At 43.7% G+C, this 21244-nt stretch overlaps 1 protein-coding gene across 2 annotated transcripts in view; it reads left to right on the forward strand.

Annotated features, from left to right (window-relative positions):
• kdm4aa (lysine (K)-specific demethylase 4A, genome duplicate a) overlaps positions 1-21041 on the forward strand; it is a 40882-nt gene extending 19841 nt beyond the window's left edge. The window contains exons 8-22 of one of the 2 annotated variants that reach the window (XM_015962248.3): positions 729-866; positions 3058-3290; positions 3674-3819; positions 4007-4404; positions 5057-5156; positions 5239-5423; positions 5547-5751; positions 5957-6033; positions 11296-11351; positions 12430-12538; positions 13148-13336; positions 14019-14189; positions 14627-14746; positions 20452-20544; positions 20675-21041. In XM_015962248.3, coding sequence (XP_015817734.1) covers positions 729-866; positions 3058-3290; positions 3674-3819; positions 4007-4404; positions 5057-5156; positions 5239-5423; positions 5547-5751; positions 5957-6033; positions 11296-11351; positions 12430-12538; positions 13148-13336; positions 14019-14189; positions 14627-14746; positions 20452-20544; positions 20675-20815 — 2361 coding nt within the window. In that variant the 3' untranslated portion in view covers positions 20816-21041. The remainder of the gene's footprint in view (positions 1-728; positions 867-3057; positions 3291-3673; positions 3820-4006; positions 4405-5056; positions 5157-5238; positions 5424-5546; positions 5752-5956; positions 6034-11295; positions 11352-12429; positions 12539-13147; positions 13337-14018; positions 14190-14626; positions 14747-20451; positions 20545-20674) is intronic. The other variant, XM_015962249.3, reaches the window with a different exon arrangement.
• Positions 21042-21244: the final 203 nt, after the last annotated feature.

The raw sequence follows: 21244 nt of genomic DNA on the forward strand, positions 1-21244 counted from the left end.
AACCGCTTTTGAGATAAGCCGCTTGAGCTGGAGCGGTTATTTCTCAGTAGGGTTGTGGGGAGCGATCATTAGGGCGAGATGTGGATGACACACTGGAAGGTCTCCAATCCGTCACAGGGACTCTGAGACAACTAACCAGTCAAATGTAGGGACAATTTAGAGTGTCCACTCATCCTAACATACATGTTTTTAGTCTATGGGAGGAAACTGGAGTACCAGGAGAAAATCCACACATGCATTAGGGCAGGGGTAGACACTTTCCTTCCCCGGAGGATGGTATCTAGCATGTTTAAGTTGTTTCCCTGCTCCAACACACTTGATTCACCTGTTCAGCGGCTCACCAAGCTCTGCAGAAGCCTGTTAAAATCAGGTGTGCTGAAGCAGGGAGACGACTTAAACATACTGGCCCCTCAGGAAAGGTAGTTGTCTACCCCTACCTACGGAGAACATGCAACTCCAAGGAGAACGGCTGCAGCTGGGTATTGAACCTGCAACCTTCTTACTGCTAGGCAGCAGTGCTACCAACCTTGCCACATGGTACCTGCACCCCTACACCTCTACACCAAGCTTTTGTGAATTTGAACGTTAACCATATCTCTTGTAGACCATGAAAAAAAATAAAATGAATGGGCAGTGATTATAAACAAAATGTTTGCTGTAAGTAAACCATCAGATCAACCGAAGTAAGCTGAAGTACCTTCCGTTATACTGTGTTTTGCTTATATTAGGTCACCCAGGAGGCCGGGCAGTTCATCATAACGTTCCCGTTTGCCTATCATGCCGGTTTCAACCATGGCTTCAACTGTGCTGAATCCACCAATTTTGCCACACATCGTTGGATCGATTATGGAAAACAGGCATCACTGGTAAGACAGAAAGCATCAAAACCGCACCTTGCCCCAGAATGCATGCAGACCTTTATGATCCATTCATATTTGGTTTATACCTTTTCTAACTTCTAATTCAGATATGTTAAACGAGACAAATTGTGCAAAACTTATTTTTTGCATCCTTTTGTGTGACCGTGTGAGTCTACTGCCTAGCCGTGTGAAAACCACACCAAACCAGCAACAAGCCTATCAGGCAGAGGCCACAGTGATGATATATTTGCAACTTCGCCAAGCAGAACTTTTGTTTGCACCTACAGGTGCAGCCGGTCAGTGCAATCAAGGTCTGCACAACTGCTCATCCAGGTTGGATGTAGAGGGTTGCATAACTTTTCCTAGTGTCAGACTTTAGAAAATGCAAATCCTGACACAAAATTAAAGATTTAAAATTGGTTAGGCCTCTGTGTATTTCATACCAAAGACTCATTGTGATTAGTGTTCTGGTAGGTTGGTGCGGTGGTATTGTCATCTGACTGTGGATTCAGTTTCTAGGTTTCTGATGGGGGCCAGCAGAAGGGATCATATCACTTCCATACTGGCCTTTGGTTTCCCATTTGTTTTAGGATTTATTCTCAGATTCTTGCTTTTGTTCTGAAGTCACTGATGGGACCTGCCCCACCATATCTGTATAACCTTCTAGCCCAATTTCTTGGGCCTAAATTATGGAACCATCTCCCACTGGCAGTCAGGCAAAACTCCGTCACTGGATGCTTTTAAGAGCAGATTAAAGATCCATTTGTATTCTTTAGTTTTTCTAAAGGAGTTGGAGTGAGTCTTGTTTGTTTTGTGCATTTTTTTCTCTTTTTCTTTTCTTTTTTTTTAATATCCCGTTTCTTTATTTCTTTATTTATTTTTTACTTTTATTCTTTTTTATGAAAAATGTCCTAACTGTACATAATGGTTTGTTCTTACTGTACAGCACTTTGGGCATGAATAATGTAAGAAGGTGCTTTGTATATAAATGATAGGGGTTGTATGAACTAGTCGACTAGTCGACTTCACGGCTCTGTAGTGACTTTTTATGCCTGTCATCGACTAGTCGCTGTCACGTGATAATGACTGACAAGATGCAGTCCTCCAGCAGGTGACGAGCCCCTGCGCGTCGGGAGGCGGAGGCGACGCACTGTGCCAGAGCGTCGGTACTGATACCGGCGGTAAAACAGACATTTAACCAAACTGTGACCTTTTCCCTCTTGCAGTTTTACCTTCCCCTCACCCCCATCCTAATCTTAACATGTTTGCGCGTGCAAAGCTCTGATCGTTGACACGCTCCAGACATCTGCGTCCTGAGCACCGCCAAATCAGGTGTCACCACCTCAAAAACAAATTAAACACGCGATCGTTCATGTCGGCTCATTTCCTTTAATGTTTTCTGTCTGTTATTTGTGCCTGATGCGTTTCGCTGCTGCGGAGCGAGGCTCTTCACCTGTTGTCCTCCGGTGACGCACCCCCGAAATTCCACTATCTCCGCTCCGCTCCGGCACGAACTCCGCAGCAAAAACGGTCCCGTTGTAGTCGGCCGGCGAGCAGCGGCACTCTGCTGTTTTTGCGGTCGGTAGATCTTTTAGAAACTGCAGTTCAAAGGTAACTCATGAGGTGAATATATATGAACCCAGGTAGCAGTTTTTCTTTAGGATTGAGAGGAGATGCAGGAAGATAATAAACAGGCAGGACAGAAAAATAGTCAAATAAAAACAAGTTAGTTTTTGTACCTGGTGGTTGCAACAAACAGACACCAATGAAGGTAATCAGAAGTGAGGAACAGAAAATGAAATAATTATTTTAATGTTTAGAGCAGCAGGAACTCCGAGAGGCTGCAGGCGCATCAGTGAGTTTGCGGCCGCTGTGCAGGGGGAGGGGAGAGGGCTGAAGCAGGAAGTACCGTTGTTAATTGTCAAAAACTCCAGCGAACCTACCGACCCCCCCCCCCCCCCCCCCCCAGGTGTATGACGTCATCAACGACTAGTCGAAGTCGCCTCGATTTTCATTACTTGACTGTCGACTTTAAAAAAAATTAAGTCATGCAACCCCTAGTAGATGATGATGTTTTTTACAATTCAGCGTTGTTTGTTTGTGTTTGTTGTAACACTACTGTTGTACATTACCTGTGTTCATTTGGAAGAGGGTTCAAACATTTCCGTTATGACTGTAATGTCTGTTTTTCTACCAGTGCTCATGTCGTCAGGACATGGTGAGGATATCCATGGATGTGTTTGTGCGCAAGTTTCAGCCTGACCGTTACAAATTGTGGAAAGCAGGGAAGGACAACAGTCCCATCAACCACTCAAAGCCCACTTCAGAGGCTTCTGAGTTCCTCATAAAAGATGGGAGGAAGCTTTCTAAAGAGATTCCTGCTGAAACTTCATCTGAGGAGCCGGCTGTGCCAATCCAGGAAGACATAAGGTCTTAGATCTCTTTACTAACGCATCTCTTTACAATGTTTCACAGATGGTCTTATTTTAGCATCAGATCTTTGGCTATTAAGATAATTTATCTTATCATAACTTATAATAAGTAATAGTAATGTAAAGTGGGTGTTCATCAGAAGTTCAGTGTTGACTCACAAGAGGGCATTGGTGAGGTGTTTCATGTCTACAGTCAGCAGCTGTCTCACAGCTGGCTGGACAAAGACGCACATTTATTTTGTCTGGTTTTAGCTTCGTTACTGGGAACACATTTCCATTTAGCTTTAGGTTTTCTCTCAGATGCATCCGTTCCATCCTGTGGTTTTTATGTAACAGCTCAGGCTCTCGAGTTTCATCCAACATGTCTTCTTATTTCATCAGTCCCAACTCCGGGACAGAGTGTCGGCGTCGAGTTTTCAAGTCCTCAGAAGAAGTCCAGTCAGATGTGAAGGAGACGGAGGAGGTGGAGTTGAAGAAGGCCACGCTGACGAGCAAAGAGTCTTCTACAAAATCTACTGACAAGCAAGGCATGAAGTTAAAAATGTCCTACAAGACTTTAATAAACACGGTCACATTTTCACGCTCCCATCACCCTCTTTGTTGGGGATTTAAGTCCAGAAACAGAGAGCCTTTTCTAGCTAATGTTAGCATGTGTTTTAGCTGCTCAGCTTTAGTGCTCTAAGATAACAACAGCCTCTCTTTTCTCTCTTTCAGACACAGCCAGACCCAAGGAAGAATCTCCAAAGGAGCAGGACACTAAGTCACAGTCCCAATCTCAGTCTAAGGCCACCAACAAGAAGAGAAGACAGAGCAATTCCAAAAAAGAGAAGAATGTCTCTGCAGCTGCAGACACCAGTCCCCTGGAGCCTGTCGAGAGAACGGTGGTGGTTCTGAGTTCCGAGGAGCCAGGAGTTCGCGTGGATCCTCCTGTGGAAGCCAAGGGTGGCCCAATGCAAAACGTATTCCAGAGGACACTGAGCCCTGCCGATGTCCTTCATGTCCATAGCTATGCCAAAGGAGACTATGGAGAAGACGTCCCACCAAAGGAGGAGGAGAAGAGCGGAGGCGGTGACAGTGAGAAGGAGAAGGATATTAAGTGTGTCAGCAAAGTTGTGAGTGGATCCAGATATTCTGTACTCATATTTTTTTCACTTTTGATTAAATCATAGGGGTTGTTTCTGTTATTTCACCTTCTGTATCACTTCATCTGCAGTACTCCTACTTCTATTGTTCATCTAAAGAAAAACTACAAGTTTGTGTATCTTCTAAAGTACAAATGCAAAGACCTAAGTGGCTGCAGTTATTTGTTCAGATCATCTCTCTACTGAATGATCTGCTGCACAAATCTGAGGCCTTTTCCTATTTTGTTCCTGAGAGTCCTGCATGCACACGCAAGCAGACAAAAAAAATGCCATTTTTAATACTAATAATAATGCATTGAACTTATATAACGCTTTTCTAGACCCCCAAAGACGCTTTCACACACGCTCACATTCACACGCTGCTAGTGATGGTAAGCTACTTGTAGCCACAGCCGCCCTGGGGTGGTCTGACAGAGGCGAGGCTGCCATTTGGCGCCGTCGGCCCCTCTGACCACCACTAACACAGGCAAGTTGGGTGAAGTGTCTTGCCCAAGGACACAACAGCAGGATACCCCTGGCGGGAGCTGGAATCGAACCCATGACCCTCCGATCATGAGGCAACCCGCTCTACCACCTGAGCCACTGCTGCCCCCAAATTTTTAATTGTTGTTCTTTCTGTCAGCAGGTCACAGAAGCATTAGCTGCTGAAGGAGAGCCTGAGAGGGAACTGATGCAGTTGACAGACCACAGCCCTCTCATGGAGGATGGAACAAGTGTCAAAGGTTTACGTCATCACAAATGAACTCCGTCTCGGTTGCCCGATGATTTTTCAGTCAAATAAATCTGTTTGTTGTTGTGCCACAGAGGCTCTGGAGGAGCTTCCCCCAGTGGAGGAGGGGGGGTTGGAAGTGGAAAACTGGGCTAAGCCTCTGGCACACCTTTGGAACAGCAGACCTCCCAATCTTAAAAAGGAGAAGGAGTACAATCAACGTATGGGCTCCAAACCTCCTTACTGCTCCATCTGCATGCTGTTCCACACATACCAGCAGGTATCACCACATGTTCATCAGTGTTGATGTACACGTTACTAGTCAGAGAAGATGGGCTGGAAAGGTAGAAGCTATGCTGATGAATGAGTTACGTGTGTTTGTGTGTGTATGTGTGTGTGTCAGACGAAGTACGTGAACAGCGTGGGCAGTCCTGTGGTGTTGGCTGGCGGGTGGATGAGGACCAAGCCTCTGATTCCAGAATCGTGCTTCACCACCACCACAGAAGAGGACGCTGAATGTGAAGAGCAACCGATCAAACCCTATCTGGAGGACGATGGAAGCAGCCTCCTCATCAGCTGCTCACAGTGCAGTGTTTGGGTCCACATCAGTCAGTAAACACACACACTCTGCTGGAGTTCTTGCTAGTTCTGAAGATGTGAATTGAATGTTGCAATATTTCCTCTATAGGACATTGTGTCTTTAGTATGTTTCCTTGTTGTTTATTGTTCACCAGCAACTGCACACACACATGCACACACATTTAGCAGCAGATTTTACACTCCAGCATGTGTGCTTGTCTTCATACACACCAGGCTGCTATGGTGTGGATCCAGCCAGTGTGAGCAAGGAGTGGAAGTGTTCCCGCTGTAAGGCCAACGCCATGACTGAGGTCAGTGATGGGCTTAGTGCTGGTGACTGCTGATCAGGGGCGGATTTAGGACTGAAGGAGATCCGGGGCTTAACACACACACACACGTGCACACACACACGCACGCGCGCGCACTCACACGTGACACGCACTAGTCAACATCATATATATTTGTCTTGTGCAGTGTTGGGAGTAACACGGTACAAAAGTAATTAATTACTGTAATGCATTGCTTTTTGCTGTAATGTGGTAATGTAAGGCATTACAGGGAAAGAAAATGGTAATATTTACTCGGTACAGTTGTCAGTAACGCGGTAATTACAACGCATTTTTAAACCCAGAATCAAGATGCGTTTCTTAAAAATTCAAATAGCGGGAAACCCGAAAAAAGATCCAGTATCTGCATATATTACGTCATTTATGGACTCAGCTTTGCGGGCAGAGAGGACGCCGCGGTAACGGCTCAACTACTCCAGCTGCGTCCTCCACACGGCCGCTGTAACATTCACAAAATCGCTCCACTAAAACAAAATAATTCACCTGCGATCGTTCATATCAGCGCATGTTCTCTGGTATTCTGTACTTTTCTGACGTGCTTTGCCTCAGCTGAGTTAATCTGGGCTCCGGTGATTTCAACTCTGCTAGAGTACCGCACATGTGAAGATCCCTCTGGTTGATCGTTAGAAAGTAGGAAATCTAGGAAACAGTTTTTCTGGAAGACGGAGAAAACATGCAGCATGCAGGAAGGTTAGAGAGAGAAAGGGCAGGAAATTATTCAAATAAAATCAAGAAAACAAAACAAAGGGCTTGAAAAGAAAAAAAGCAGGTAGATTTATCCCCAACACACATTTTTACCAGTGAAAAGCAATCATATATAAGAATTTTAATATTTATACTAGTGATAGAATCAGATCACCCCAGAAGTCAGTCCCACATCCAGGGCCGTATTAAGGCATTTGGGGACCAAGACAAATAGGCTTGGAGCCCCCACCACCTTACTCGCCGCTCAGTTAATCTAAGATGGCAGCGTGCTGAGAGTACAGTTTGTTGTTGCATTTATTACATAAACAATCCTTCTAAAGAACTGTTTTTAACAGCAGTCCTAGCTCAGACACCACATCACCTTCCACCGGATGTGTCATGAGTTCACCAGGCATCAGATTACCAGATTCATACTGAAGTTGTTTTGTTGAAAGTAACTTAGAGTAATGCAAAAGTAGTGTAATGCCTTACATTTTAAAATCAGTAATATTGTAATGTAATGAATTACTTTAAAATGAGGGTAACAAGTAATAAATAATGCATTACAGTTTTGAAGTAACTTGCCCAACACTGGTCTTGTACCACATAATTTTTAATCTGAAGCTACATATTAAGCATTTTCAGGGCAGAGAGTTGTTCCTGTTGGTGTTTAGTGTGAGATGATAGTAAATATTCCCTTTCTTTCTCCAACAACTTTACCTGATAATCTAACTTTAGGCAAACCAGCAGCACAACAAATATTTTCAAATAAGACTCACAAACCTGAGTCAGCACCAGTCTCATCAAAGCTGGGGTTCTGTCGCCGTACTTTTGGTCTAAAAAACGTCCTTATGTCCATCTTCACTCATGCGTTTCAGGCAGAGAGTGTAGAAGAAGCCGGCTGCTGAAGGGCTTCTTCTTCAGTGGTGGAGGCTCAGGCAGGCTGTATACAAACTACTGCCAGCTGCTCCCTCTCTGTTGGACTTTGGTACTGCATGTTACTTCCGCGATTTAGATCCGGGGCTTTCCATGAAACATCCGGGGCTTCAGCCCAAGTAGCCGGGCCTAACGCCGCCCCTGCTGCTGATGCTCTTTGTTACTGAAGTCACCAGAGGAAACTAATGCATTGTTCAAGTTTTTTTTTTCTTTTTTCTTCATGCCCACAGGCAGATTTGCATGGGTGTTACAGGAAATAAGATTATTTGCTTCTAGAAACCTGCAGTGTCTGGCTACCTAATATTTATAGATTTTCTCCTAAGTATGTTTGATGTTGGAAGATAGATTGCCTTAATTTCAGCTGTAAGACATCCAGTCATCGAGAGGGTTTTCTGGTGGTTTTATTTGTAGTTCTGTGTTTGTGTTAGATGGATCTAGCACAGAGATTGGTGAGAACAAGTGAATGTATAGTTGGTCTGTGTGAGTTAGTTCTGCTCTTATTTCGCCTTTCCCGCGATCCACTGATTTCCCTCTTTCCTATTCATTTTCTCTCTGTCTTTACTTAAATTTTTATTTATTTATTTGAATCATAATTTAATACTTTTTTCTCATTTTGAAGATATTTAAAATTGTTTTTATTGAAATCGTTTTCATACGTAAACTTGTTTTTGTTTAGTTTTTGTGAAGCACCTCGTTATTTTTACCTTGAGAAAAGACTGAGACTGCACTTTTACACCACATTTGTCTCAAGCAGCACGGATTTCTCTCTCCTTTTCTGCGGGCTACCTTCTCAGTTCAGATCTTCCTTCTTAACATTTCGTTCGATAGGCACACCAATGGTGTGTTTGTTGAATGACAATAAAAACAAGTCTAAGACGTTTGTATCTTTTTATCAATCAAGTTTAGCCTGATTTTCAGCAAAACCCTTGGTTTTAGCATATGTTGACGTTTGTGTAGTTCCTCCTTTCTGCTCTGTGAGATATTTTGTCCTCATTCCTGATAAATCTTTCCATGCTGCCGTTTTACCATCAGCAAGTTTATTATGCAGCCTCTCTGGCTTATCACAGTCAACTGAGAAAGAGCAAAGGGTCAAGCATACATCCCTGTGGACCCCCTGTTTTTACAAGTTGTGACATTACATTGTCTGTTGTCTCTGACAGGAAACCTCAGATCCAGTTATAAACTTAGGTTTCCAGTCTGACCAGAGAGCAGACTCACTCCGTGATCTTTACCCAACATAGAAGTAGCACAAAGTGATCTGTATGTCACACAGAAACACAACACAGCACAACAATATTGGTGATGCTGAACGTTTCTGCTCAGTCTCTGGCTTTTTGTCAGACTCTGAACCAGGAAACTGCGGAAGGCAGAAAGTTCCTCGGCAACCAGTGACTCTGCCCCCCTAGCCAATTAGTGGCTGAAAGTTGCTGATGTTGCATTTTCTGAATGGCTCAGTATGCTACAAACCAAAGTGATGCAGGTACTGAAAAGTTGGGGAGAAAATACTGACCTGTGCTGTTGAAAAACGCTGTCCAATCAGACTGAACCCATCCAAGTCATGTTGAGTAGTGCTGTTAGAAAAGGGACTTTAGGTATTTCTACACGAGTCAGAAATTAGGAGCATTTCCAAAGTGTCTTTTGCACAAGCAGTGATGAGAATGACGGTGTTTAAAACAACAGTGTTACTAATGGAAGTTAGTTTTTTCAGTAATGATTCCGTGTGCCCCAGGACCACTGTGGCTACATTAGGGCTGCAACAACGAATCGATAAAATCGATGAAAATCGATTATTAAAAGTGTTGGCAACGAATTGCCTCATCGATTCGTTGTGTTACACAACTCTTCCAACCCCCCCACCACCACACACACACACACACACACACGCGCCTCCCGCCCACCGTTGCGCGAAGACCGGAGCAAGTCAGATCAGCGCGAGGGAGAGCCGGCAGGTGTTTGGAAGAGGAACATGGCAGAAGCAGCAAGACCCAAAAAAAGTTAAAACTTCTGAAGTTTGGGAGCATTTTCAGTTAAATCAGGCGAAGAAATTCGTTGCCTGCAACGTTTGTAGGTCAGACTTAGCATGGCATGGGAGTACTACGGTGATGATGCAGCATCTTAAACGCAAGCATGTCAGAATCATCAGCGAGGAAGGAGAGAGCTCTGTGTCCGAGTAAGTTAAAAACTTGTCAAAAGTGATTCACCCAAGCCCCGGATTATTACACAGGCTAGACATGCCCTAAGCTAGTAAAAAAAAAAAGGTCTATAAAATGGTAAGTGCGACGCTTATTAGATAAACAGGGGGGTGTCTTCCCGTAGACTCGCACTGCTGTGAACCGGTTCCGCCGTCACATTCCCGCAGAAACTGGTTGATCACACCGGGGCCAGACTACTAAAATGTGGCTTTACAACCACGATGTCCTCAGAAGCGAAAACACTTTTAAAAGGGAGGAGGGTTTCCTAACTGTTGCTGCAGGCGTGTTGTGTGAGAGTGCAGTTATATGCTGGTTAATTTATTTTTGGGTTCAGTTGCTTTCATGTGGCCTAATGTGAGTCTATTTAAAATATTCAGTTGTTGGTGTTGTTTTGGAAATGGAATTTGGGATCATTGGAATGATCAGCAGCATTTCTTGATGTGACTTTATGGCGGTTGCCCAGGGCGTCATCACAAGGAGGGCGGCATCCATTATTTTTTTGTTGAATTTGGTATTTTTTCAGTCATTTTTGGAAATAGTGATTAATTTTGATTAATTCACAGCCTATGTTTAATTACATTTAAAAATTAGTTGTTTGACACCCCCAATTATAATAAATGTCTACAGATGAGATCAAACAAGACAGATGAGAATTGCCTGAAGCTGTCTAATTTGGACCAAGCATTTTAGGTCACACATAAGTGTAGCTTAGGGTCTCTGTCTATACACCTTATCCTCCCTTGCTCATCCCCTTTCCAAGTATTCTGAAGGCTTCATTTCTGGTTTTTCATCTTTTGAAAAATAAGGCAGAAAGAGGTGTTGTCTGGCGAACCGCATGGTACAAGGTGGAGTCAACACTTTCTTACTTGCTATGCTAAAAGTTCATGTTGTGTCATAATAGGCTAACTTTATTCTTTATGATCTCCAGGGCAAAACAACAAACACTGAGCAGCTTATTATTGTCAAGCAAATCATGCACACCTCAACAAGCAGCAGTCGTCACAAATAGCAGCTGTAAGACATTTTAGGTGATAGCATGTTGTTTTTCTGCTATTGAACTATTTTATAATAACGTTGTGTTTAATAAAGTGAAGGAAGGAGAGGAAAAAAGTTTCCCTAGCAGTTTAAAAAAAATTTCCCCATGTAATCCGATTAATCGATTAATCGTGTCGAGACCCCATCCGATTCATCGATTATCCAAATAATCGTTTGTTGCAGCCCTAGGCTACATTTTAGCTCATCACCATCAGTGTGTGAATGTGTGTGTGTGAATGGGTGAATAACTGATTGTGTTGTAAAGTGCCTTGGGGGGTTATAGGACTCTAAAGGGGCTATATCCATGCCATTTACAATGTGAACCTGTGCTTGTCGTTTGAGCTTTTCTATTATGCATTTTGCAATGTTCTCATTGCAGACCTGCTGCCTGTGTTCTCTAAGGGGTGGAGCCTTGCATAAAACAACCAATGACAAGTAAGTACCAGTATCATCGATGAAATCATACAGAGCAGGCCTACTTTTTTTGTCCCAGAATGAATTTATTGTAAACATATCTGATGGTAGAAACTAAAACTCTGGACTTCCGGTGGAGCGTTCGAGAGCAATGGTAGCATAGGCTGGAGCTCCCACTAGTCCAAGGATTAAAATAACCCCCCACAACTCGCAAACCAAGAATACAAGTATAAATGAAGAAAACCACAAGAGGGGAACAATTCGAAGAGGACAAAGAGCCACCAAACCTTCTGGAGGAGCGAGTCATATAAACACTGAAAAACACAGATTGGTCTCTCTCCAGGATTATAACAACAGCTGGTCTCAACTGCTAGTAGAGAGGGCCACATTGAAGATTTCCTAAAAGCTCGAGGGCCGGTTCAGGGCGTGTCCTGCTGCTGTTCAGAGATGACATGACAGTTATGTAGTGTTGCTATTGTAGCTCAGTGAAAGGTCTGAGTGGACCAGTCCAGGGGGGTGAGGGAGGGAGGGAGCTGAGTAAGTGGGGCTCACAGTATGGCAGTGCTCTTGTATTTAAAGATCTGGTCCGGTCTGGTCCGGTGGCCCACGGGCCTCCTATTGAGTACCACTTGTAGGTTAACAATTGGATAAAAGCGTCTGCCAAATAAATAAACATAAACACTTTATCACACCCAGAATATTTTGATGGTGATGAGGATTATGACAATTTAAACAATGTTGTGTCAGTTTGTAGAAACTAGCTTTGATTAGTGTGTGTGTGTGTGTGTCTGTGTGTGCGCACGTGCGTGTGTGTGTGTGTGTGTGTGCGCGCATGCATGCATGTGCGTGTGTGTTTGTGTGTGTGTGTGTGAGTGCGTGCGTGCATGCGTGTGTGTGTGTGTGTGTGTGTACGTACATGTATGTGTGTGCATGTGTGTGCGTGTGTGTGTGCACGCGTGCATGCGTGTGCATGTGTATTTGTGTGTGTGTGTGTGTGTGTGTGTACGTACGTGTATGAATGTGTGTGTGTACGTACGTGTATGCGTGTGCATGTGTGTGTGTACGTACTTGTATGCGTGTGCATGTGTGTGTGTTCCAGGTGGGTACACGTGCTGTGTGCAGTGGCTGTACTGGAGGCGCGGTTTGTTAACATCACTAAAAGGAGTCCTGTGGATCTGAGTGGAATTCCTCTGCAGAGATTTAAATTGGTGAGCTCACACACACTACCATCAGAGGGGACTACGGTAAGCAGTTGGGTGCAATAAAACAAAAACAGGACTTGAAGGCAATTTGAAATAAGCGCCGCTCAGCATTAGCCAATAGCGTTAGACATCTGCTTACATACAGCTGTCAGTCACAGAGTGTGAGCGACTGTTTGCCGACGTATCTAAACTGATGCAGAGTTGGCGACATTTCTTTTGGACAAGTATGTCTGTATAAATAAACAGCATGGAATGAAAATTGTTTAACAGTTTATTTAGCTCAGTTGCCCAGCTAGTGGTGCACGTTCACGAACAAGAGGCTTTGCTTCCAACCAAAATAGTAAGGAGAGGTGTACATTTTTCTGCCACTACACTGACAAACACCTCCAGATTTCTGCTTTCATTTGTAATCAAACATAAATCAGCCAATGACGAGAGTAGAATAGTTCACATAATCATCACTCAGCCTTTATTTGTTATTTATAATCATGAACTAGTATGGGTTAATTTTATTATTAGTAACTGTCCAGAATGTCCCAAACTTCCCAGTGAAACCACAGATGAGTGCTGCATTTTGTTAGAGAAGAATTATTGCTGCTGTGTTTCATTCCACAGAAATGTTACTATTGTAAAAAGCGGATGAAGAAGGCCTCTGGCTGCTGTGTGCAGTGCTCTCACGGCCGCTGCCCCACTGCCTATCACCCCACCTGCGCCCAGGCTGCTGGAGTGCTGATGCAGCCAGACGAGTGGCCCTTTGTCGTCCATGTCACCTGCTGTCGACACAAAGGCCCCACTCAGACTGAGGTATGGGCCTTCTCCACCTCTGGAAACACTAAAGCTTGGTTTATGCTTGACGCATTCACTTTCCGCGCGGTGATGCGGCTCGCGGATGGAACGCGCTTCACAACTCGCAGCGTTTATGGTTCGTGCGGCTCGTCTCTGCGGTGAGCCAATATTCTCCCAAACTGTAGGGGGCAGCATGGAGCTCTACGGCAAGCATCCAACACTACACCATAGTAGAAGTAGAAATTACTGTTTACAACATGGCATTCCAGCATTTTTAACAGCGTTCTCGTCTTTTCCGACAGTGCGAGCTATTTCTCTCCAAGAATTATTAACAACATGTTGATCACGGTGATCTCTGTGAGCTGAATCATACAAATGTCTGTATTTACGAACCTCTGCCGTACTAGTTGTTGCCGGTCCGCCATGTTTTTCCGCGTCCGTCCGTCCGCGTGGTTAGAAATTTTCTGAGGTGCGCGTTGCGGAAATTCTAGGCCGTGCGGGGGCGCGGTGGAGGGGCGTGGTTGTTAAAATGACGCAAAATGACGCAACTTTTCCGCGCGGAGCCGTGCGGACCTCGCGGACGCGTCAAGCATAAACCAACCTTAAATGTCCTACTTGCAGATTTAGTTTTATTATCAAACCTGCTACTCGGAGAAGCTCTGTTTTCCTCGAAGAGCAACTGTGTTTTCTCGTACCGCAGCGTAATAAAGCAGCCATGCATGAGCTGACTGTGGGACAGAAAGTCATATGCAAGCACAAGAACGGCCGCTACTATCAGTGTGATGTGGTGCAGCTGTCTAAAGAGACCTTCTATGAAGTGAACTTTGACGATGGGTCCTTCAGTGATAACCTTTTCCCAGAAGACATTGTGGTACGTTTAACTTTTTGTCCTGAAGCAATAATGCAGTGTTACCTTTGAACAAAGACCACCAGCAAGTGTCTCAATAACCCTTTCATACTGATGCCTGACATGCTTCACTACGCATGTTCTGACAAAAAGAGGAGGAGTCACAAAGTCTTTTTCTTCTAAATCTTCTGTTAATGACTCATCCAGATGGAGACTTTTTATTCTGGTTCTGTTCTGGAGTCAGACCTGCTCCGTAGTCCATAGAAGAATGTGCTGACAGGAGAAAGGTCATTTATATTTGTGTCTTTATTAAGAATTAATACAACTGCTCTTCCACCAACGTTATCACTAGAATTCGGTGCGTGCTTTTAGTGTTTAGGACATAATGAGTGCTTGTCAGACCCATTTCTGGAGTCATGTCAGACTGTGTGGATGGGATTTTTCTGTGTTCTGCTGCCCAGAGTCGGGACTGCACCCAGCTCGGACCTCCTCCCCAGGGAGACGAGGTTCAGGTGCGGTGGACAGACGGACTGGTGTATGGGGCCAAATTTGTAGCAGCTCATGTTATTCAGATGTACCTGGTAAGTTTTGTCTCACCTTTATTAATTTAAATTGTTTTGTCCGTTGTAAATAATTTTTCCTTTATTAATCTTTCTATTTAAAGAGCAAGTCACCCCCAAATCAACTATTTTTTTCTGATAAACTATATAAATGCGTGTCTAATCATGCTGCAGACAAGTGTAGTCAACAGTTTTGCACTTTAGTGCATTTTAGTTATAATTTAAATTTTCTGCCTGAAACTGGCAGTGTTGTGCCGTTGTCAGGTAAAAACTCTTCACTGCATTTGAATTTAAATCTGCCACCGCTATTGGCTAAGAGGTATGCTATGATGTAAACTGGTACATTATGATGTCACAATGTCGTGAGTGTGTGTATTTGTTAGTGGCTCCACCCTCTCGGTCTGCTAGGCAACAGCATTTGTTGCATTTTTCAAACATGAAGTAGGAGTGGAGTATGCTTCTTGTAAGGGTTGACTTGCTCTTTAAAGTCAGCATATTATAAAACGGGGCTGCGTGATGGAGCAGTGGTTGCACTGTTGCCTAGCAGCAAGACCGCTACAGTTCCAGCTGTGTACTAACTGCATGGAGTTGGCATGTTCTCCCATGCATGGATAGGTTTTCTCTGAGCACTCAGGTTTCTTCCCACACACCAAAAATATGCATGCCTTGCTGGTTGGAGACTCTAGACTGTCTCTAGTGGTGCATTCACATCTGGGTCAGCCCGATCCGGTCTTGGTTAGGTCTGGCCGTCTCCGTGGGGCCAGGTTTTGTTCACACAGCCTTCTCAGGAACCCAGGTGGGTGGGGCACAGATGCACAGAGAAGTTCGTAGTGACCTCCTTAAATTAGTAAACAAAGGTGGCTGTGAACAGTGCTGCTTTTGCAGACTCTGACATGAAGCACACAGCTTCTCTCTCACTGAGGATGGGTTTTGCTCTCACAGCCGTCTATCCTCATGCTCCCCTTTATGGAGCTGCAGATCTGAGCTGCAGTCAGAGAAGATGTTTACCCCACTGCATCCAGACTGATAATTACTCATGCATGCAGGAAGCTGCTGCTGGCTGATTCTACCCACCAATAAGAGGCTCCCACTAGTAGGTAGGCATAAACTTCAGCCAGCTAATCGGTCTGTGGTGAGCATGTTGGGTCTGTTCCAGGCCAAGCTGACCATCAGAGAGCACAGATTACCCAGATGTCAACTCGGTTATCCTACCAGATCTAGACCAGGCTGACTCAGATTTGAACGCGCCATAGGTGTGAAGGGTTGTTTGTCCCTGTTACGGACTGGAGACCTGTCCCCCACCTCTCGCTTGAAGACCGCTGGAGTTAGAAATCAGCTCCCCGTGACACTACTGAGGAATAAGCCTAATAAATGATGGGTGGGTGGATATTTTACACCCTTTAAAGAGCAAGTCACCCCCAAATCAACTTTTATTTATACATACATGAATGTCTAATCATGCTGTAGACACGTGTAGTCAATAATTTGGCATTTTAGTGCATCATAGTTCAAACTTTAAATATTCTGCCTAAAACTGTCAGTGTTGTGCCCTCTTCAGGTAAAAACTCTACACTGCATTTGAATTTAAATCTGCCATCGCTATTGGCTTAGAGGTAGGGATGGGTACCAAATTCAGTACTTTTTAAGGTACCGACCGAATTCCACAGTACCGACCGAGCACAGATTCACTTCATTTGAAACGGTGCCTCGTTTCGGTACCCGTCCTTCATAACGAGAACTTGCCTAGACAGCTGCGCATGCGCAAGAGCGTGGTAGAAAGAACAAACGCTAAAGCTTGGGTCCACTTCACTAAATGTGATGGGTAACTAACCAGCGACAACGATCTAAGTGAGACATCCTCATCTTAATCTGCTCCGGTAGGTAAATAAAATGTTTAAGATAACGTTAGCTTGATTTGTTAGCTTCCGTTTCACTAATGGTGCGTTCGCTTTCTCCTCGGAACTCCGAAATTCCAACTGGAAGAACACGAACGCGCTCTTAAGTTTGGCTTCACTTTACTAAATGCGACAGGTGATTGAGTGAAGTTGAAACCAGTGACAACGATTTAAGTGTGAGGCATCATCGTTTAAATCTGCTCCAGCAGTTAAATAAACTGTTTAAGATAACGTTAGCTTGATATGTTAGCTTCCTATGCCACCATTGTTATCATCTAATGGTGCATTTGCTTTCTCCTCGGAAATTCTAACTTCCCAGTAAGAAAAATCAAATGAAAAGAGACGGCAAAACGAATGAAGATACACAGTAAATTTAGTTCACAGTAAAGATGTTTGCTTCAGTTTAATTATCAGCTTATAAAACTACAAGGACGATGTTAAAATACAAACAGTTGAATGTTATTTATCGTGATATATATCAAATATGGTTATATATTGAGAAAAATATATATTTAATTATAAAAGAGAATTAAAAATATTAAACACTCAAAAGTATCGAAAATTGGTACCGTTAAGTACCGGTATCGATTCGTAGGTACCGGGAATTAGTACCGGATCGATTCAAATGTCAAAGGTACCCATCCCTACTTAGAGGTACATTATGTTGTCACAATGTTGCTGTGAACCTGTGTATGTGTGTGTATTTGTTAGCGGCTCCACCCTCTCCGTCTGCCAGACAATAGCATTTGTTAGATTTTTCAAACAGGAAGTGGGAGTGGAGTAAGACTCTGCTAGGGGGTGACTTGCTCTTTAAGGTTTGCTGTGGACAGTTAAATGTTCCTTCAAATAATCCTTTACTCAACAGCTGACCTCAGACACTAAACCGTTCTCATTTTGTTTGAGTCTATCTAGGTGTCTTTGATTTATATACATTTAGACTTTCCTTCTGCAAATGTTTCACCAGAGAAACAGTAATGCTTAATGGTTGTTTACAGTTTATGCTTTTTTACTTTACAATGACCCCTGTTCAGACCAGCGGTCTTTGAACCAGGAATCCGGAGTTTTTTGTCAGCGTCAGAAAAATGTATGGCACCTTAAGCCACTCTCCCTACTTTGTTACTATGGCTGGAAGTTTGCCATTCATTCGTTAATGGGCACCTCCTGCTGGGCAACAGAGCTAAAACACAAAAGCCCTTTTTACAAGACACACCATGCCGGCAAATCAGCGTAGTACTACTGCAACGGTATGTCTATAAACGCGCCATGCCGGCATTGCGTTGCGCGAAATTTGCAGCATTCGTTCCGCCTCGCTTGGTAGTAATATTGCGGTATCGGTCTGTCGTGTGCGCCCTGGCGCAACAGAGGCAGATGCCATGATGACCTGGGGAGTTATTGCTGAGCTTCGGCTGGCAAATTGATTGAAAATGAAAGTAAACACAGGCAATGAGGTTTGCTTTTTGAACAAAATCAGCTGAGATGGCAAACTGGAGCACCGCAGCTCTCCATGAGCCTTAGAGCTGAAGCTCAGATCACCAGAGACTGCACAGGGACTGATGGGGACAGACACCTTTAGGAGCGGCTTGTTAAAAAAAACTTAACGATCACGGCTTCTATCGCAATAAAAGCAAGTTATGTCTAAGATAAACGGAAGTCTGCGGCAGCGCAGAGACCGCCCCCATACCCCCTTTATGCCGCCATCACCTAATCTTTTATAAAATTGCCACGATTGCGCCACATCACCGCCACGGTCTGATCTTATAAACGACCTTTATCCTCCCCAGGGAGCCGCGGCAAATCCCGTTTTGCAAACGCTCTGGTCCTGTAAAAACAGCTTTAGTTATACAGTTATTATTTTCACATTATGCTTTTTATTCATATACATTCTCAATACTTGTCCATAAGAAATGTTGCCAGCTCTGCGTCATCAGGTACTTCTGCAAACGCACGTGTGCGCTGTGATTGACATCTGTACGTAAGCCGTACGTCTTGTCTAACCCTACTGGCTAATGCTGTGTGGCACACAATTCAAACTGCATGGGGCTCTATGGGATAGGGGGTGGGCTTACCAAAATAAAAAGATAGTTTTATTCCAATTTGTCAACAGCACCAACATTCACCTCTAAGCAAAATAAAAGGAGTGCAAAAAATATTTAGCAGATTTTGTGGAAAAAGTCAGACAATATGAGCGTTTACATTGTTGACTGAGAGAGTACAAAGACGCTTAGAAAACTTTATTTGTGGACGGAAATGACAGTAAACGTGGGTCTGGAGGTGGCGACTGTATGAAGAGGTGGAGGAGAATGAGGGAGTCTCTGAACTACATAAACACAATTTAAACACCCAGTAATAAAAACTATTATTGACCAGAGACGTGACTGCAGTGGTGGCCCCCAGAACAATGCTCTGCCCTTTGTGGTCCTCCTGCAGTGAGTTGCTTTGTAACACGCCCCAGGCAACAGTGAGGTCTGAAAAGACAACATCTCCCATCAACCTGCAGATGGAGATGCATAAATCAAACTATCACTCTTACAGAACTCTAAAGAAATCATACACTATTCCGTCGAGGGCAAAACTCCGGATTGCTGCTTTAATTGAAGTTCCTACAGTCACACAACTAGCACTGGGGTCATGTTGGAAGTCTGTGGTGACTAGAGGTGGGAAAAATGATCGATTCTAAGATGCATCGCGATTCAGCCGTGCATGATTCCGCATCGATGCAGCAACGTGACATAATGAGATTTTCTCCCTATGTCTATGTCTATGCGAGGACAATAAAGTTTTGAGGTTTTATAATTACTTCTGGAGGCAGAGTTGCAATGACATGCGCACTGCATTGTCCTAGCAGCAATTTAAAACAGAAATGGCGGACAGGGATACAGGGCCAACATTACCAGTAATCAAAGATTTACCCGTTACATTTAAATCGGTTGTCTGGGCTAATTTCAGTTTTGGGATCCTGGATGTGAAAGAATCACTTAACACAGTATTTGTTTACTGTTTTTAAGTTCAGTAATATTCTATCTTAAAGCTGCTCTACCGAAAACATTATTTCTTATTTTATTTAAAGAGCACGTCACCCCCAAATAAACTTTTTTTTGCTGATAAACTAAATAAACGAGTGTCTAATCGTGCTGCAGACACGTGTCGTCAATAATTTGGCACTTCAGTGCATCTTAGTTAAAATTTAAATATTCTGCCTTAAAACTGGCAGTGTTGTGCCGTTGTCAGGTAAAAACTCTGCACTGTATTTTAATTTAAATCTGCCACCACTATTGGCTAAGAAGTATGCTATGATGTAAACTGGTACATTATGATGTCACAATGCTGTCATGAGCCTGAGTGTGTGTGTATTTGTTAGCGGCTCCGCCCTCTCGGTCTGCCAGGCAACAGCATGTGTTGCATTTTTCAAACATGGAGTGGAGTTAGACTCTGGTAGGGGTTGACTTGCTCTTTAAGTAATTATAGGCGGCACACTTTAAAAATGATTGCTCATTATAGTGAATAGATGAATGTTCTGTTTTTCAGGGATATCGAAATCAAAAAGAAATTGAAAACTATTCTGCTTTTATTAAGTAATGAAAAGTTTTGTGTGAAGAATCGTGATGCATTTCAGACTCAAATCGAATCTTTAGGCAGATAATCGGAATCGGATCGAATCGTGAGGCAGGTAGAGATGCACACCACTAGTGGTGACTGAACCATTTCTAACAGTAAATGCTGCTTTTATATCAGTTAACTATTCAAAAGGTGATGCACACATTATAACTCAGCTTAGCAGATGCACAGATCATCTCTGTTTATGTGTTACTCCTGTTCGTTGCTAAAATGCAGGTGGAATTTGAAGATGGGTCACAGCTAACTACCAAGAGAGATGATGTCTACACTCTGGATGAAGAACTCCCCAAGAGAGTCAAATCCAGACTGGTGTGTGCATCCTAACTTCCCACTCCCTCCTAAACACTCTGTTTAACCTGACCTTCATCTAACAAGCTTCATCAGCTGTGTAAATGCTGTTATTGTGTCTCACCTATAAACACTCATCTTGTCTCCACAGTCCAAAGCGTCAGACATGAGATTTGATGGGATTTTTGAAGAAAACGAGATTATCCAGGAGTCTAAGAGACAAAGAGTGATCAACTCGCGTTACAGGGGGGATTACATTGAGCCTGTGATTTACAGAGCCATCATGGAGTGAACACTCTGTCTCCGCACTAGCAGCACTGATAGACTGAACTGTGCTACAGCACCTTAACTGAGCAGCCAGCCTCAGAGTGTAGCGCCACAGGACTTCTTAAAGGAACAGCAGTGGGCTCTTCTCCTTTTTACTTTCACACGTCTCTCCATCAAAAGGAGTCCATTAGCCTTTCTTTTTGTTTTGTCGGTAAAACATTTTCTATGTAGTTTGCTTCAAATGACTCAGCAGAATTTATGGTAGCCGACTCCCAGCCCCCTCAGCGCCCCCATCCTCTAAAAGGATGCACTGGTCCAGGTGAAACGTTGCCTGTCACCATGGAGATCAGCATCAGCTGCCCCGTGACCCTGAACAGGAACCGGAGGATGAAGAAGGTGGTAGAGTGGATGGATGGAATCGACTGAACTATATTCTCCGGTTGTCTGAAACCAG

The sequence above is a fragment of the Nothobranchius furzeri genome, chromosome 16 (genome assembly GCF_043380555.1).
Source record: "Nothobranchius furzeri strain GRZ-AD chromosome 16, NfurGRZ-RIMD1, whole genome shotgun sequence".
Taxonomy (NCBI): domain Eukaryota; kingdom Metazoa; phylum Chordata; class Actinopteri; order Cyprinodontiformes; family Nothobranchiidae; genus Nothobranchius; species Nothobranchius furzeri.